Source organism: Xiphias gladius, chromosome 10, assembly GCF_016859285.1.
Source record: "Xiphias gladius isolate SHS-SW01 ecotype Sanya breed wild chromosome 10, ASM1685928v1, whole genome shotgun sequence".
NCBI lineage: Eukaryota > Metazoa > Chordata > Actinopteri > Istiophoriformes > Xiphiidae > Xiphias > Xiphias gladius.
In genome coordinates this window covers 15,084,264-15,102,510 of record NC_053409.1, presented here as the reverse complement: position 1 = coordinate 15,102,510, position 18,247 = coordinate 15,084,264, and the positions used below count along the sequence as shown (strand labels likewise).

The 18,247-nt window shown below is 39.2% G+C and overlaps 1 protein-coding gene across 4 annotated transcripts in view; it reads left to right on the top strand.

The window, feature by feature from the left end:
- stac (SH3 and cysteine rich domain) overlaps window positions 1–15,653 on the top strand; it is a 34,301-nt gene extending 18,648 nt beyond the window's left edge. For 2 of the 4 annotated variants that reach the window (XM_040137832.1, XM_040137831.1), the window contains 9 exons: window positions 1,035–1,116; window positions 1,342–1,448; window positions 2,485–2,566; window positions 3,681–3,748; window positions 6,608–6,697; window positions 7,153–7,250; window positions 10,866–10,917; window positions 11,633–11,770; window positions 14,069–15,653. In XM_040137832.1, the coding sequence (XP_039993766.1) occupies window positions 1,035–1,116; window positions 1,342–1,448; window positions 2,485–2,566; window positions 3,681–3,748; window positions 6,608–6,697; window positions 7,153–7,250; window positions 10,866–10,917; window positions 11,633–11,770; window positions 14,069–14,167 (816 nt within the window). In that variant the 3' untranslated portion in view covers window positions 14,168–15,653. The remainder of the gene's footprint in view (window positions 1–1,034; window positions 1,117–1,341; window positions 1,449–2,484; window positions 2,567–3,680; window positions 3,749–6,607; window positions 6,698–7,152; window positions 7,251–10,865; window positions 10,918–11,632; window positions 11,771–14,068) is intronic. The other 2 variants (XM_040137833.1, XM_040137834.1) reach the window with 1 other exon arrangement.
- Window positions 15,654–18,247: the final 2,594 nt, after the last annotated feature.

Here is an 18,247-nt window from a genome sequence, read left to right as displayed (position 1 = left end):
TAATCAAATAATTTTGTTCACTGTAGAAAAATACATGTGGATTAGTACGTGAATAACTTTGTAGTTGTCTGTTCCTGCCACTTAATGTGGGTCAAACAGGTCGCATAATAAATTGCAAGTCATGCGCTACATGTGCACATGTTCCTGGTAAATGATCTTTTTGTGATATTTAGCTCTACTTGTTCAGACACTTACAAGCATGAAACCATGTATGAGTGTCTCTGTAAACAGGATTACCACCCATCCCCATGGACACATACTGTAGGTGCCAATTAACGTAGCTAGCTGCTAGTTTTGTGTTCTGGTTGCAGTCCACATCTTAAATTAGGACGGAAATATAAACAGTCAAGTTTGATGTGTTTACAGGGCGCATGTGACACAATGTTGTTCAGTATTATACTAATATAATAAGGAATACATTAATCATATGAATTACTGGCAGATTGTTACCAAAACGGGTTTATAAAGGTTTGTAATACTCTTTATTTATGTTTTTTAAAATATATATATTCTTAAAAACACTGGTGGATATTTTTTTTTCCAATGACGTGGTTATTATTTATTCATTCACAAGTTTTGTCTGGATATTTACTTTACCTAATAGTTTATAAATGTCTTATTATAGTTTAGTAATATAACAAAAAAACTAAAAAGGATATGGATTCATGCTTGCATATGTCTCTCACATTAAATTACCTTTGTGATTATAAGCATTAATTGAATATTTTTTTGTTCATTCATATTATCGATCATTCCATCATGAAGGAGGCTGTACACTTTAGACATGGAACAATTCGTTTTATTTATGTATTTATCTGACACTGCCTAGGCCGTGAGATCTGTATGCTTGAGCTTGCTGTGATGAGCGGCCCCCAGTATGGCATAACTGTATCTCTACAATGTCAGTTGTGTTCAGAAATGTCTGATTAAATAGCATTATGTGCAGTATTTCAGCATCAGGATGCTGTGCTGCCTGCGGTGTTGCATTTTGGTTTATCTCTTACGTCTGTCTGCCTCTCTCTTTCTCTCCTCAGCCAAAAGGATTTCGGCGATACTACAGCTCCCCATTACTGATTCAGGAACAGTATGGCTGTATCAAAGAAGTTATGCCGATCGGTGAGCAGCGTAAATCTCCATAATAAGTTTAGTTCTGCCTGGGATGGGATGCTCTAAAGCAAAAACTTAACTCCACTCTTACTGAACCACTTTTGCACTTGAGCTGTTTTATAAGATTTACTTACCTGATTTTATAGTATTGTAAATGACCACTTGGCTTTCACAAAAGCTTAACATTTGTTTGTCATCAGCTTTCATTATGTCTTGTATTGTTCGTCTGTAAAGCCTGTGGCAATAAGGTGGACCCCGTGTATGAGGCCTTGAGGTTTGGGACGTCTCTGGCACAAAAGGCCAAGAGGGCCAGTGGCTCTGAGTCTCCACACCGAAACTCGGTAAGAAAAGGATAATTTATCATGTCGGGTAGTGTTTGTTTTTACCCTGCTGACATATAATACTGTACAGGTCATTGGTTTCAAAGGCAAATCAATTTTTATTCATAGAAGGTTTTTTTGTACTATTCCATCTCTCAGTTCTTCACTTCATTAAGCAACACTAGACACTAGTAGATTATCCCAGTTCAGTTCAGTTCAGGTATTATGCTTGTTGTATTTTGTCCCACTGTAACACACACTGCAGCTGATGGTCTAAATAGATACAGCTACTGCAGGGCTGTAAACACTACCAATAAAGGCAGTCTGGTCCAGGCAGTCTTGACGGGAGATGTCGGTGCAAACTCTCATGTTACAGCTCTGAAGATGGGCTCAACTGATTGCAGAGCTGCAGTCCTTTCCAGCCACCTTTCCGTCTGTGTGTAATGCACAAGTAAATCTGCTTTTCAGAGCTTATCGCTTCTAATGTAAGCTAAACTGTATAAGCGGTCTGGATAGGAGCCTCTGTATGATGACATCTGAAAGCTGTTGGGCTCGGCCATACTGTCTTGTCCTGTGCAGCTGTTAGTGGAAGGGTGTGAGTGTCAGCGGGTTATGCTAATAGTTTCCAAATGCTGACTTAGAAACAGTTTGCTACACTATCTATCTATCTATCTATCTATCTATCTATCTATCTCTATCAGTTTCCCTGTTTTGATCTGTCTCCATTTGTCTCTCTCTATCCATCTATCTATCTGTATCACCTTCCATCTATATTTATTTCTGTCTCTCTTTATTAGAGCTCCAAAAGATTAGTCTTAGTTTTATACAAAAAATGCTAAAATTCTCTGGTTCGAAGTTATATGATGATAAACTGAATATCTTTGTATTTGGGATTGTCGGTTGGACAAAACAATACATTTAAGGATGTCGCTTTGGTTTCCGAAAGACTGGGGTGGAGATTTTTCATTTTTTTTCTTACGTTAATAGACTGAATGATTAATCGATTATTTGAGAAGATTATTGACAGATTCTATATCTATTTTTGTAATCTTTGCAGACCAGTGACTTGGATAAGGTTCCAGAGGAAGTGGTGGCGCACAGCAGTAGGCAAGAGCTTTCAAGAAAACCCAGTGATGATGGTGAGTATCCATTATGGTACACTGTGTGCATCTGGATCAAAGCCATGTAGTGACACAGGGACAAAAAATACTGCTATTGCTCTGCCCACATTAAAGTCTGAGAAAGTTGCAAAATCAAATTTTCTTCCTATGAACCATCAAATAATGTTCTTCATTATTTTCCGCTGAGATGAACTTGCTCGTCTTGCGATGTTTGCTCACAAAGCTTAAAGAAATGTTCGGACCTCTCTTTTAATGCACCGCGACAGCTGTAACCGGAGGCGTTTTTGGATTGTCCGTCCGTCCTTCCATCCGTATAACCCATTCTCAGGAACGCCTACAAATTTCGCACAAACGACCACTTGGACCCAAGGGTGAACTGATGAGAATTTGGAGGTCAAAGGTCAAGGTCACTGTGACCTCACAAAACACAGTTTTGCCCATAACTCAAGAATTCATATGCTAATAATGGTAAAATACGCTCAAAGTCTTTACTACATACAGTATATTATATGAGTCTGGACAGAAAGATTTAAACTGCAACTTGACTGGTTGGCGGAGGCATACAAACACGGGGCGGTAATTCTATGTTAACCTGCATTGTTTGTAGTGAAGGGCAAGGCACGGACAAAAAGACAAAATGACTAGAGTCAGCTCAGCTTGTTAGCCTGTGCCATGTGCTGGTCACAGACCTGTTCCAGTGTTTACATAGTGCTTGGGTTACTGATAAAAAGACAATTTTGGTCAATGAAAAACTATCTGGAAATGTGTTACGGATATTTATGAACCTGAGAAGTCGAGTCATCATGTTTTTGGTGATGTCTTTTATTTGCTGCCACCGTCTTTTTCGAATTTCAGACAAAATATCACATAATCAAACCAACTGATTGCTATGACTTTTGCTGAGCGCATTCCTGTGCTCAGTGAGACCCTTTGAAATTTCACAGTAATAACCCCATGATCTTTCTGCTGGTGTCACAATTTCAAAATGTTTGCCCTTTTCCAGGCAAGAGCCTAGCCAGGAGCAAAGATATTAATATTTTTTTTGTGCTCAATGTGGAATCTAATAAATTCTTTGTTTATCCAAATGGTTATTATTTTAAGTGATTTTTTTGTTTTTGTTTTGTTTTCTCAGTTTTCACAGTCATTGAGAACGGGACGGCGCTTTACCACCAGCCAGAGAGAAAACCTGATGATCTGCCAGTAAGAAACCAATTCATTAAATTGTTTCACAAAAAACATATCTAATGCTGACCCCTGTGTGTGCCTGAGTAGTACTGTTCTTGTAATATACACATGCATTTTAGTAATGTAAGCAAATCAGATTAAACTGAATTCAGAGGAAATCAGAGTGCTTTAAAGTTTGTTTTGCACCTTTTCTCTGATGATATTTAAGCATCTTGTATTTGGAGGAAATTATTTTCATTTTTACAATGTGCAGCTTTACTAGCCTCCAAATACTGTCATGGGTATTCAAGGCACCCATTCTATTATAAGACCCTGTTTGAAAAAAATCCAATCTCAGTGAGTTTTGACTTACAAAGAAACTTTTATCTTCAAGCTGTCTTTTATAAGGGGCAGATCAGCCAAGTTTTTAACAGTTGTCAGTTATTCCAACAGTTATAGAAAAGGTTCCGCTATTCATTTGGCCCAAAGAAAACCATGTGAGCCTTCAATTTAGGTTAAAATGCAAACATCACCACAGTGTGAGGTACAGATATTTTTCACCTGCAGAGATATTTTGCTGCCACTTTTGTAAATTAAAATAAGCCTATGAGTAAATGATAAACTGGTGATTACATAAGTAAGAAAAGGAAAACGTAAACTGAATATTTTATTTTTAGAGGAATGGCAAGCTGAAACAGTCTTTTCAGCAATTTCCCAAATCGGCAACTGCAGTAGTCAACTTTTTCACTCAGTTTTCACAGTGTTTGTTACTCTGCAGTCCAAAGAGTCTTGCTGCAGTCTTTAAACCCCTGAGAACCGATTTTGTTCGCTGACCAACTTCTGAACTCTGCGTGGTTACTCTGAGAACTGATACCCAGCCAGCCCGCTCTGCGTCCATTAAGCATGCAGCACTTGGCCCCTTGCCTGTATCGTCACTGCTGAATTTCCCAGGACTTTGAGGGAAAACTTATCTTCCTTCTGTAACAAATCATACCCAAGCTGACACGACCACTGGCCTGGACTGATACGGCGAAACCTTGACATTAATTTTTGGATCTGCAGCTCTGGGATCTGTGCTGCTGTATTTATCCTCTACAGTGTAGATGTAGTGCTGTTAGCGCAAAATTCCTGCCAGAGAAAGAAAAAGGTTAAACCTCTGTAAATATCTTATCACCCCCTGCAAAGTAACAATGAATATTTCATGGGCAGATTTCAAAACTGTTATTTCCTTTTCATTCTTTCCAGCTTGCATAGTGGGATTTGTGGAGAGGTGCTTTCAGTATCGATGTTCTTTATACATATTTTCTATGTGCAGCCATCTGTCCTGTTTACTTTGATAGTTTAACATGTTTATCTCCATTGTCAACAATGGAAAAATAAACCACAGTTACTTGGACAAACACAAAAATGAACAAATAATCATACAAGGCAAAAACGCATACACACAAGCACACACACACATATTTCCTCTGCAATCAATCTAGCAATCCAGTCATCCATTTCAGGAAAGAGACCTGAAGTGCATTGTCTGGTGTTATCAAGCTGGACCGAGCACAGCTGGCAGCAGGTTGTTTGTCTGTCAGCCGACAGGTCCATTAGCTCAGGCTGGTGGACAGACAGATGGAGAATCTGCAGGGTAATGAGCCTGCTTCTTCACCAGAGAAGGGGCCTCCAATTTGAAATGAGATGCTCACATGCACAAATGGGAACATACGCAGTCGCACAGAGGATCGCCATCTGTTCACACTTTTCAGGTTTAGTGTTAAACTCCCCAAAATCCATTGAATGTAAAATAGTCTGGTTCATGCTGTGATTTCTTTTTGCTTTCATTCTCTGTTTGGGAAGTTTGATTTTGTGTAGGTGGCGCTATTTTTGTTTGTCTGTTCAACTAAGGCAGCCTCTGTTTATTCCAAACAAACTTCTATTTTGCTGTTGCCATGAGCATGAAATCTATCACCAAATAATTTTTTGATGGATCAAACCAATCATCAATCAGTATGTGTATTGTGAAAGGGCTCTTTGTGTTGGCCCTGCAGTTCCACTTAGCTCTATGGAGAGTTTTAGCATCTCATTCTCATTAACTCATTGTTTTGGTTTTCCGGCCCACATTTGCTCTCATCAGCTGTTGAATAAACCCAGGGTACGCTACAAACACAGCACTCGACATTGGACAGCAGCTAAATAGCCAGACATTTTTCTCAGGAGTTGGTGGACACCAAAAACAGAGCTAAAAGGAGAGTCTGTATTTTGGACTCACATTCGCCAGTTGGCCGGAAACACGACTCCAAATGAATGCTAATAATGCATCTGCTGCATATGCAAATAGGCAACTGTTTGTAAACGTTTTCATATCAACAATATAAGGGGATAAAATGTCAAAGTTGTGTCTGCAGGTGGTTTTACTACCCCCAAGTGGTCAAAAAAATCAATAACTGCAGCTTTAAAGGAATCCAGACTGCTCTTCCATTTTCCTTTTTCCATTTTTCCTTCACTGCATCGTCTTTCACTTCACATGCTGCTTTATTTCCTGATAATTGGTTACAAAGGAGTCCGTTACCTTGGCCTGTCCATCCTCTCAGCCACTGTTCCAGGTTTCCGCAGAATCAAAGGTCTCTCAAGGCCAGTGAGCAGCTCTTAGTTAGCTGTAATGGATTGCCAGCGCTTGATGTTGTTTTCACCCAGAGGCCACGGAGGCAGTTTGCCCCGTGGCCGCAGTTAACTCAACTCATCCATCAGCCCAATTGCCAGTCCAAGTGGGTAACACGCAGGGAGCCACAGAAGACTAAAAGCGCCTATCTCCATTACCATACAGTGCCACAAAGAAGTCAAAATCTGTGCCTTTTTTGCTGAAAGAGCCATTAGTGTGTCTTAAAAAGTCATTCTCATATCTTTCAGCACTATTTCCCTCCAGGCACCGTGCAGGAACAGGACAAGTTATCATTTGGACGGATTTCAGGCACCCAGCAGGCAGGATTCAGACTCAAGGTATTGGTGATGAAACAGGAAAATGCACCCACCAGTCTTCTGATCAGGTGTGAAGAGCGCCAGAATGGCGGCATATCTCTCTGCTAATTGTGTTCACACCTCTCTGAGAACTTCCTCTCCACCCACACCCCTGTCCTGTTTTAACTTGCTGAGCATTCATGAAAACCTGATCCTGCCTCTCCCGCTCATGTTGACGCTGGATTAAAAAGGAACAGATTTCAGAACAACTTAAGCAGCTCCTCGGTCTAACAGTATACTGTAAACAAGGCCTCTCCTGCTTATGTGAATGCCAAAAGAGTATTTTAAGATATAACAGTGTGACAAGGGACAATAGAGAATATGGTGTTTGTGTGTCTTAGCCTTGTTTAGCAACTTGCCTCTTTTAAACTTTTCCTGTGACTTTTTGAAGATCAAATCTGTGCACTCATGTGTTTCTGTTTGTTTTTGTTGTCTAGTTGGAGCCGAGCCAGTTACAGAAAGACATCCTCAAGCTCAACACTTATGTGGCCTTGTACAGTTTCACTCCCCAGGAGAGCCATGACCTGGAGATGAGGTCAGTTTACACGCATGTACACATGTGATTCTAATAAAGAAATCCTGCTACACCACCCACTGTCATTACTCAACACCACACCTGTCCAGGGACTGCAGATGAAATATTGCTGACCGGCTGACTCTGACATGCCTACAATGATTTCTTTTTATCCGTTATCGCTGTTCAAAATATCCGGAAGAAAAAGAGAAGAAAAGGGAAACAAATTGCAATCTCAATTCTTCTGTAAGCACCAATGATTTGGAAAATTATATTTAAGCCTTCTGAACAAGATAGATTGAATCCAGGGGTCAGCTGCCAGACAAGATCTAAAACACAAAGAGGTTAAACTGCTCATTTCACCTTTATAACAAAGTGATCAGGTCCAGTTCCAGCTCCGAAATATTACAGATATTCTTTTTAAAGATCATTATAAGTTTGAATGATTAACAGAAAATGTTTTGCATCTTTTAGTGGTCCAACTCTTTCAGTAACATGGATAAGGAGCAGTGGGTGTATTCTCTTGTTTTTGATTAACTCTAAAATCATAATATATTTATTAGTTGCACCATCTTGTCATGCACACACAGCAGCAATTGACTCCTGTTGCCTTTTAATAATAATCGTCTTAAAAAACAATCCAACGCAATTCTATATTGTATTTTATCCAGTTTATACAGTCAGACAACACACCAAGGCTCAGTCACACAATCCAAAGACACACACATTATATAAGTTTACAAAAGGTGCTTAATTTCCTATTTGACGTGTCAGTGTCTGCTGTTGAAGAGCTGTCTGTTCCTTGTCAGTCTTCACCTACTTTTTCATGCCAGGAAAGTTGTCTCTTAAGTTGTGTCTGTGTTTTTTTTTCCTGTTTCATCGCATCTAACCACTGTGTTCAGAGCAGCACAGGTTAAAAGATACAAGAATAGATCTCAAAAATGAACTAGTTAGCGTCCTCTTTTTAGGTAATGGTCTTTAAAGATTTATTTCTCTGGAGTGGCCTCATTAAAGGTACCTGTGTGCTCGCTGTGATGATCTATAAATATCATTCAATCTCACGTCTTCTTGAATTTATCCTGAGAAAGATGGACAGTCTTCAAGAAGGCCATTTATAAGTCCATTTATAGCTCCCATGAGGCTGTATACCAGTGGCTGAGATTGTATTTGTTATTTTGGAAAGCTAACAATAACTTGTTTTATTTTGGCTGAAATTATGACGTGTTCACATTTTTTCAGGCCAGTACAGAAGCAGATACCTATTTTAATTTAGAATATGGAATGAAGACAAATTAAGTCTCAGTCACAAAGGACAGAAAGCTGCTGCTGCCGTACTGCTCTCTGCAGCTGTTTGGAATCACTCCCTTGTTTACTCATTCGCTGTTCCCTATGTAATAAACAGTCAATAGTATTATTCAATAGTGAATAGTAAATTTAGTCTTAGGCAGTGGTGGAAAAATTACTCTACTTCTACATTTAAAATGTTAGCTATTTCCCTCAGGAGTTAGTGGGTTAGACCAAAAACAGAGCTAAAAGAGAATATAGGACATCTATCAAAAGCGAAACATTGCATCATGAGAAATGTTCAGGCTACTTCACAAAAAGGATTCTGGCACTCAAATTATAGGGGGAAAGTAAATGTAGTGCACTACTGTGGGTAGCAAATGTGGAGTGATTTCGGACACAGCCTATGAGTTGAAATTGCGAAGCAAGCTGGACTTCTGGCCTAATCTGTGATGTCCGCAGGCGTTATGGCTTGGAAAGCTGATTAAAGCCACCTGATGTGACACTGATTGGGCTGTGGCCAGAACTGCTACATGATTTAAAATAATGTCACAGACATAACAGCATGTTTACAAGCTCCAATTTATCATTACAAAATTATTGTATTTATTAAATCATTTATCATTTTTATATTTTTTTGAATAAATCGTAGTATTTTTAATTTTGTAAAATAAATTGATTTTTTATGTTGAACGTAAAGTATCCAACTTTGACAGCTCCCATTTTTATACACATATGATGGAACGATACAAAATTATACACAAAGCTACATGTCTCTACAAGAACAGATCTACAAAAGGAACTAATGAGCGTCATCTTTTTAGGTGATGGTCTTATTATCTACGATACAATGTGAAACTCAAGAATAAGAAAATTCATCATGAACAGTCCTTCAATCTAAGTACCCATTTGTTCCTGGTTCTCACAAAAATCTTCCAAGGATTTAAGGATCTGATATTGCGCTTGTTCTCTCTCTCAATTTCCTCTTCATACACACACACACACACACACACACACACACACACACACACACACACACACACACAGACACATTCATGGAAACTTCCTCTCTCTCTGGTTGGGAAAAACTTCACTTGGCTTCATTTGAAATTGACATTGAATTCTTCTCTAGGACCCCTGTCCACCGATATCTGCTCTACAGCACAAGGCTCACCACGCTTTGTTTTGCATTTCGTCTCTTATGAAAGCCTACATCGGTGTTTCTCTCCTTGGGGTCCTGCTGCAGACAGTAATCAGTTCATCAAACACTAACACTTAAAGCACAAATGGGGGGAAAATGGAATTCCTTAATCAAAAGGTTCAATGTTCGTTCTCATTTTAAGTCAGGAAATCAGTTTTGTGATTAGTTCAGTTGCCGCTACATGCTCTGATTACATGATTACTTTCGACTATGTGGTGACTGTAATGATGATGGGAGATGTATTTTAAAAATACAGATTCCGAAAACCCAATTCTCTTATTTGTTGTTTAATGGATAAAGATTTTACCAACCCTTTTTCTTACTTTCATGGCTCTGTTTTTCATGATTAACTTGATTTCAGCGAATGGTATTTGAAGGAAATGCTCATCGGGTTCATTTCCTGTTGTTCTAATTGAATCATCATGTATTTACTTTGTTTTCATCACCTTACAAGATTTTACAGCGTTGGGTGCTGTGCTGTTTCTTTCCTACAATAAACAGTGTTTTCTGAGTCATGGTCATTATTACCCAGCAAAGGACAGCCAGTGTTGTAACTGAGCCACACGAGGACGAAAAAAAAGAAATTAAATAAACTAGCATTTGGCTCAACAGTGATGGTTCTTTTGATTTTGAAGCCGATGGCTTCGAACAGATGCTAATAATTATGGCCCATGTGGTGATGGGGTACAATGATTCATGCTTTTCCTGGTTAAATGAGAATTACTTAGCACAAACAGCATTAAGATGTATCACGTCATTTAAAAAAAAAAAGAGAAAAGAGGGTAAACATCGTCTTCTGCTTGAATATGCAGTATATGTCAGAGGGGCTCTTATCTGAAATGAATGAAGTAACTGTCACTAGTAGATTTTAGCTGCTGTATCTAGCTAATGGATGTCAACTCTCCAGACAACTTTTAAATCTTTCCAGCTGACTATTTTTAAAACAAGAACCAGGTAAAAGTCTTAAATATTTTTTTTCGAAAGATGTACCAGTGCTATGTCCAAATTTATACGGTGCATGTTCCTCAATAACATTGTGGTTAACCAGATAACCACAAACAGGGCCCTCGATTAATCCGGCCATGCAGATTTGATGACAAAAAACTTTTTGGTTGAATTTGACTTTGCTTTGTTTTGCTTTTTCGTTGCAGAGCGGGAGACAGGATCTTATTGGCTGATGACTCTAATGATGACTGGTGGAAGGTAGGTACAAAACCAGTATATTACAACTGAGTAGTGACATGGCTTTTTTCTTTTCTTTTTTTAAATGAGTATAAATAACCTTCCAATGTTTGCAAGTTTGTTGTTGTCCAATTTGCATATAACGTGTTTTCCACAAAACCCCAAAAATGCCCCAATAAGAAATAGATTGATAAATTACGGGAAGTCCAGCTGTAAATTATAGGAGCAAGGAAAGAGGCTGCTTCAGGACACAAATACATGACAGATAAATTATGGAGACAAAAGGGCCAGAACGTGACTGTATAGAGGCAGCCTGCTGCCACCAGACCATGAAGAAACTCATCACGCATTTTAATGCTGTTGTTGTTCTCTACAGCCTGTAGATAAACAGAGACATCTGGCCTGTTTGGTCTTTGATGGATACTTTAACGAGTCAAGTGGCAATCATTAGCACCTGATGAAACACCTGCATACAATGTATGTGTACTTTATGGGAGAACATACACAATATACCTTCTTTGACTTATGTATCAGGTATATACTGTATAAGTTAATTGATATAAAATATAACTTTATTTGGGTTTAATGTAGTGTAACCAACAGAACCTCCGTTGGTTTTTTCCAAGGCTTTTATCTAATCACTTATGAGAACAATGGGTTTGTAATCCTCTTATGCCCTTTGGAGCCCTTCATTGTGTCAGCTGTTTGAATGTCCAATGAATTAATTTTCTTTCAGGGGGTGATTGAGGACAGGATCGGTTTCTTCCCAGCAGCCTTTGCTCATCAGGTGCGGGCCGGGGACCAAGTGTTCAGGTGTAACAGGACGTTCATCGGCTGTAAGGAACAGGGCCAGATCACCCTGAAAGAGGGGCAGGTACTGATAATTATGAGCATGATGATAAATATGAGTGATAACTGTCTTCGTACAGTAAAGTTTCCGGTGTTGATTTTTTATGTTTCCACATAAAGGAAGGCTGGACAGGATGTTCCTCTTAAAATAGTTTATTTATATCCTAAATTATCCTAGCCCATTATTTTGGGTCGTCTATGTCAATGTTCGCATCTGCAACGACTCTGCCTCCTGCTTGTAGTTCTTCTCGCTATTATCGTTGTACTGTTCAGGACATTTCCGGGTATTATTGACCTTTTGGCAGCCGTTGTGTGAGCATCTTCTTCAGCTATGGAGAGTCAAAAAAAATGCACCTCCGATGAGTTTCTGATAAAATGACAGTTCAGAGATGTAAAGATTTCACAGCGGTGACATGAATGTTGTTTGGGTTAATTGCCTGCCCCTGGAGCCACAAAGACAAGACCCATGAGGAATTCATTTTGACCAAACATTAGCAGGGTTGATTCAGGTAACATCATCATCATCGTCGTGGACTGGGGAGGCAGTTACCTTAATAATGGACATTAAAATTGCCACATGTGTAATTCAGGATCACACCCATTAGGGCACATCAGAGTCACATTATCCAGCAGCTCTTTAGCCATCTTATTAACCCCCTGCAGCTCCCCCATTACCTCTTACCTCCAGCAACTCTTCCCACACATATACTTATTCACTGAAAAGCTCGACTGAAGTTATCTGACGCAGGATCCTTCTCAGGAGTTACCAATAAATTAGCATTTCGCCTTAATGAATGTACTTAGATCAGGCTCCCTTTTCCCACAATGCTTTCCAGGGCATGTTGGGACTCAGAGGAGACTTAAAGTAAGCAACCCCCAGTGGAGATGAAACCACCAAACACGAGACTAAGCCGTGACCCACTGCCTTTCTTTTCCAGTCACACAAACCCAGGGGAAGATGTTGTAGAGTACTTAGAGCGAGCATGAAAACACAGTGTGTTCTGGTCCATTATGAGGGTCAGTGAGTGAAATTAAGGTAAACTGAAAGTAAATTGTAAACACAGTTATTAGTGTTGGATCTCAGGACTCATTGCAACTACACCATCATCATCATCATTATTACCACGTTTTTGTGTAATGATAATAATGTGTGAAGCAATAATGCGTACTCGTGCTAGGCAGTACAGTATATTGAAACAGTAGATTTTGTGGTAAGGGATTATACAAAACGAATCAAACTTTGTATCATACCTTACATACAGATTAGTGCAGTTACAGATGACTAATAATAAGTCAAGAACAATTGGAGACTAATGCACAATAAAAACAGAGATTAGAGCAAGAAAGATAAAAGGAAAATAAAAAGTTTTTGTGCTACACTTTGCAACAACTAAACGAATCCTGCTAGAAAGCATTTCAGATAATTATCTTAGTATCATGTAGACCATGTAGTGTTTTATAAAGTAGTCAAAGAATTTTGAAGTCAGTGGGAAAACTGAGTTTAAAATAGGTGTAATGGATGCTCTCTTTCTGGTCCTAGTCAGCATTCGACAGCAGTTTTTGATCAGATGTAGCTAGACATAGTCTGGGATCTTCTTACAAGTAATCTTTTCCATGGGGGGGGGGGGGTCATGGTAGCCCAGTGGTCTGTGACGCATACCAACTAACCACAAAGTTTCCAGTTCAGATCCAGTCACAGATTTTTGAGCTAGTTCAGTAAAGTTCTGCAAAGCTAAGCACAAAAAATCCAACCTTTTTATGGACCTTGCTTTACCCAAGTTGTCACCACAAAGTTGGGAGCACACTATTATCTCAGATATTATTCTATGCTGAATTAAGAGGTTTCTCAATTGGAAGTAAGGGGCCCAAGCCCAAACCATGAAATACAGCTCCAGACCAATAATACTAAGTGTGTCCACAAACATTTGTCCTTAAAGTGTATTGCAAAAGATTATCAGTAGTAAATCTCAAAAGATTTCTTTTCAACATTATGTCCTCCAAAGGCACAGTATGCTCATTATGTGTCCATATCATTATATACAGTCTGGTCCATCTTAAGACCCTGTTCGACAATTCAGTTATAGGTCCCATATTTAGTCCTACTCTCTGTTACTGTGTCAACAAATACAAATAATCTCAAATGTGTAAAAGGCACAGACCTTTCTCAAGAGTTGTTTTTGCCCTCTTGCCAACACAAACGAAAAAACACTGGGACTAAGTTGGAACTCAAATTATAGTTATTGAAATATTTAGTTGTTGGATTTTTTCGACTGTACTTTCTGTTCATTTTTAAAGAAATGTAAAATTTCTCCTCTGCTCTCAGATCTGTGTGAGCAGTGAAGGCGAGTGCAGCGGCTTCATCAGAGTGGCGAGTGGAAAGAAGAGAGGCTTTGTGCCCTCTGACGTCCTGGAAATCATCTGAGAGAAACACTCAGAGAAATGAAGAGCGCGCGAGAGAGAGAGGGAAGGTGGGATCAGCCGCCTGGAGGTCAGGGGATACTGAACCTACAAAATGGCTACGAGACACCAGTGAAGGAGTTTACCCTCAGAAGAAACTGGAGTTTGAACTTGAAAGCGACGCTGGTTTTGTCACCGAGGGCTCCACTTTGTTGCAGGCCAGAGTCTCTGTATCTTCCTCACTCCCTCTCAGCACAAAGAGAGAGAAGCTGAGATGAGAGTTTGTTGTTTGCGAGAAGACAGGATATCACTGTATCACTGGATTTGATTTAATTTATAGAGCAAATGTGTGTTTTTTTTCCCCTTAGTTTTATTCTGCTACAAGCTGTTTATTTTCTGAAAGCTGGCTGGCTGTTTAAACCTGAGAAAAGGAAACAAACGCTTACTACTATTATTGTTTTCAGGGTTTCAGTACATACATGGCTTTCCTTCTACAAATAGTTTAGTTTCTCATGCTTTTACATTATGTTCCAAGCAAAACGTCAGTGTTTAATACACAGTAGACAACACTAGGCTCTGACATGGATAACAAAACCCCTGACAAAACTTGATGCTAAAAACATATTAAGAGAGAAAGTAGGAACTTTTACTTTCTTTGAAGCCTTAAATCCCCTAAAACATGTTGAAAGAACTTCCTGTATAACCTCTAGCGTACAATTACAGCCCTAAAAAAGGTTTTCCATGTGTTTCTCTTATAACAGGTGAGAAACAGCAAAGCACATTAAGTGCATCAAACAGATGTGGGGGAGTATTTTCAGAGGAGTTTGACACAATCAGAGACTTCACTAATTCTCTCTGGTATTTGAAAAATATCACCCCTCACACTCCCCGTCTTAATGTCTCACCCATTGCAATCCAGGACTTTACTTTATGAGAATAGTAACATACATTTTTATCATCATATGAAACAGAAACGAATAAAATCAGTTTAAGTCACCACAAACCGTGTTATTTACCAAATTGGACATTTAGCATTTTCTCCAAGCTGCAGAATCTACTAGATTTATCTTTTCAAGCTTGTCTTAAAGAGATTCTTTTTTCATTGATTGAATGATTGATTTAATCTTCTCTGTTTTTGGTTTGTTTTCGTCAAAGATTTCCATCTTCAGCGCTATAAATCAGAAGAGAATGAGAAGCTACAGCTTTGGTTTAATCAGGACAGAGGCTGTTTTTTTTAATGATTTGATGATCAAAGCTCATGTGATCTGATGGGAATGACTTGTTAACACACGATGGCACCTGTCAGATATTGAAACATGTAAGAAAATGATACATTCCTAGTTAGCGTGTTAACTTTAAATGTGATCACGCTCTCGTGGTGTGCATTTCTGGCAAGGTGTTGCATCATAGTATATGTAGTGTATTTGTTAAAGGTTGGCTCTGCACTGAAATTTGGCTTTATTGAATGTTCAAGAATGCTATATTGTACATAATGTACGTACAAGATTAAAATTCCTTCTTTATCACAATAACTGAACATGGATATACTCTTCAGCATTTTCCCCCTGAAAGAATCTATAACAGGGATACACTGCGGTTACATTATATAAAAACATATAACAAATATTTCTCAATTTACTGATTCTTACATTAGTCAGAATGATTTATACTTTTCCGTCCTGGTTCTCTTTCCTCTCGTGCTCAGCAATTAGCTGTCGATAACAAGCTCAGCAGTCGCTCAAGTGGGCCCCCAAGAAATGATGCATATTGTGATATGATTCAGTTGGAAAAACAACTGGGGTGTGACACAGTTATTCAGTGTTTAAAGAACAGCAAGAAGGCTTTAAAAAGAGCGAAGCTGAGGGGAAGACGAAAAGAATGAGGATTTTGCTGAAATGCACAGAGATGGAGGAGGTTTGTATGTCATAGTTGCTTTGTCTCAGTTTTCACGTCAGTCCCAAACTCTTAATAACTCTGTACTTTAAAAAATCCCAAATTTTCTGGAAAACCAAAACAAATTTGACAAGCCAGGTAACACATCCCACAAAAAGGTTTAATGGGTATCAGGTGGGATTCTTTGTTAAGTTTTAAATGAATTCATTCTCAAATATACAGCAACTATGAAATCGTGCTGTCAAAAATATTTCCAGAGGGTTTGTACTCCATCATGAACATTTCCTTCGATTTAAAAAAAAATAAAATAAATAAATAAAAAGGCTCAAGCAGAGATGAGGAGCAGGCCAAAGAGGTCTGGTAAGCTCACTCCTCTCTAACTCCACAACCACAGATTTTTTTTTTTTTTTCCATTTTGAAACTTGTAGTCTTCAGACCCCAGTGATTTATTACTTGACTTCACACAGCTACACAGCTGGCTCTGGACCCACAAAAAGCTTTATACAGCAGTTTGTTCATGCATGCAGTAGCAGTCCTCAAGACCTGTAAACAGACTTGGATGTGTAAAATCCATGGAGTTCCCCTTAAATGAATTTACAAGGTTCCCACAAAATGTGCCCATATAACAGGCACTTTAATGAACTAATTGTAAAACTCCAAACAAAACCAAAAATGAAAAAAAAAAAATTGTATTACCAACCAAAATGTAGCTCTATTTGAGATTGACAAACCATTCTTGACCTTGTCAAGCTGAACTTTGACATCCACATGTACAAAAACACCTACAACTGCTCAGAACACTGGAAAGGTGGTATTGTGTGTCTGGACTATGTCACTACAAACAAACAAACAAAAAAATAAAATGTTCATCAATCTATCAATCGAGTTTGAACACCTGCAGTTCCATGACGACTTAGCAAACTTCATCTGCTGATAAACAATGTGTGCCGTCAAAAGTCAGAGAACAAAAGGAGTAAGTGGACCATGCGTGGGCAGCTGCACTGTTACATCCTGTTGTAAAAGGGAGTCATCAACACTCATTAGTCAGGGCAGTGTCATTGCAAGTAAGAAAATCCATGACTCAAAGAGTTAGACTGGTGAAATACGTGTGGGAACACAGCAATTTTTCAAAGTTAAACTTAGATTTGGTCTAGTCTCTGATATGTCTTCTGCTGTTTCCAGGACACTTTCAACTGACCCTGCCCACTTTCTCATCCACCCATCTCACAGTTGAGCGAGCCTTCCTGATTGACCCTCATTTGATCCACCCAGCCATCTGACCAGACAATCTGCACACCCTGGAGTCCACAATGAGCGAGACTGTCTCACTGCACATTCGGAAGGTTTCTGCAGCTCCATTAAGCAGCTGCTCACATGTTTAAATTGTCGCTGGAGGCGCAGCCTAACTATAGAGGTTGAGACGACCACAGACACTTTGCTATTTCAGCGTCTCCCCATTTTCCTGTTGTGTGTCTGTGTAATGACACACACCATCAGGCAGTCACTGCAGGAAGCCAGGAGGTCTCAATCACTTGACTTAAGCCCACCCCCCTTTGGTTTATTAGTTTGACAGCAACATCCGGTGATGATGCTGGAACTGTCCGGTGCAACAGCCCCTGGACCCGTGAAGATCAAATACTGGAAAATTTTAACACCGTTTAGAAGCATGTGACACCAGAGACACCTGTGACTCCGGCAATCATGCTTCCACACACACTGCAGACAAGAAAATATAAAGAGGCTATAGTTAAAGAACACTTACCAATTATTATTATTATCTTTTTTTATTCTTGTTTACTGAACAAAATATGAATAACAGCAGATCTACAGATCCACAGTGTGTTTAGATTATACAGTAAATCACATAATGAGTCCCAACCTTTTGTTTCCCTCTACCGTCCGAATTATGTCAGCAGGACTAGCGTAAAAATGTTACTTTCTGACTGTGTAAAAGATCTACTTAAAGCTGCACAACCTAATATTCCCACACGAACAATGGGTCAAATGACTACGTGTGATGTGCGAGGTGAAAATGGTCACCTGACCCTGCAGCCTCCCCTCAGCTCTGTGGGACTTTTTCGTGTCCTTCAGCTCAAAGATGATGATACGTGTGTTTGAGACAGACTTGAGACTTAAGACACATTTTGAATGGGAATGGTGGTCTTTTAGGGTTACACTGATAAAGTGGACATGCAGGACAATCAAGCTGGTA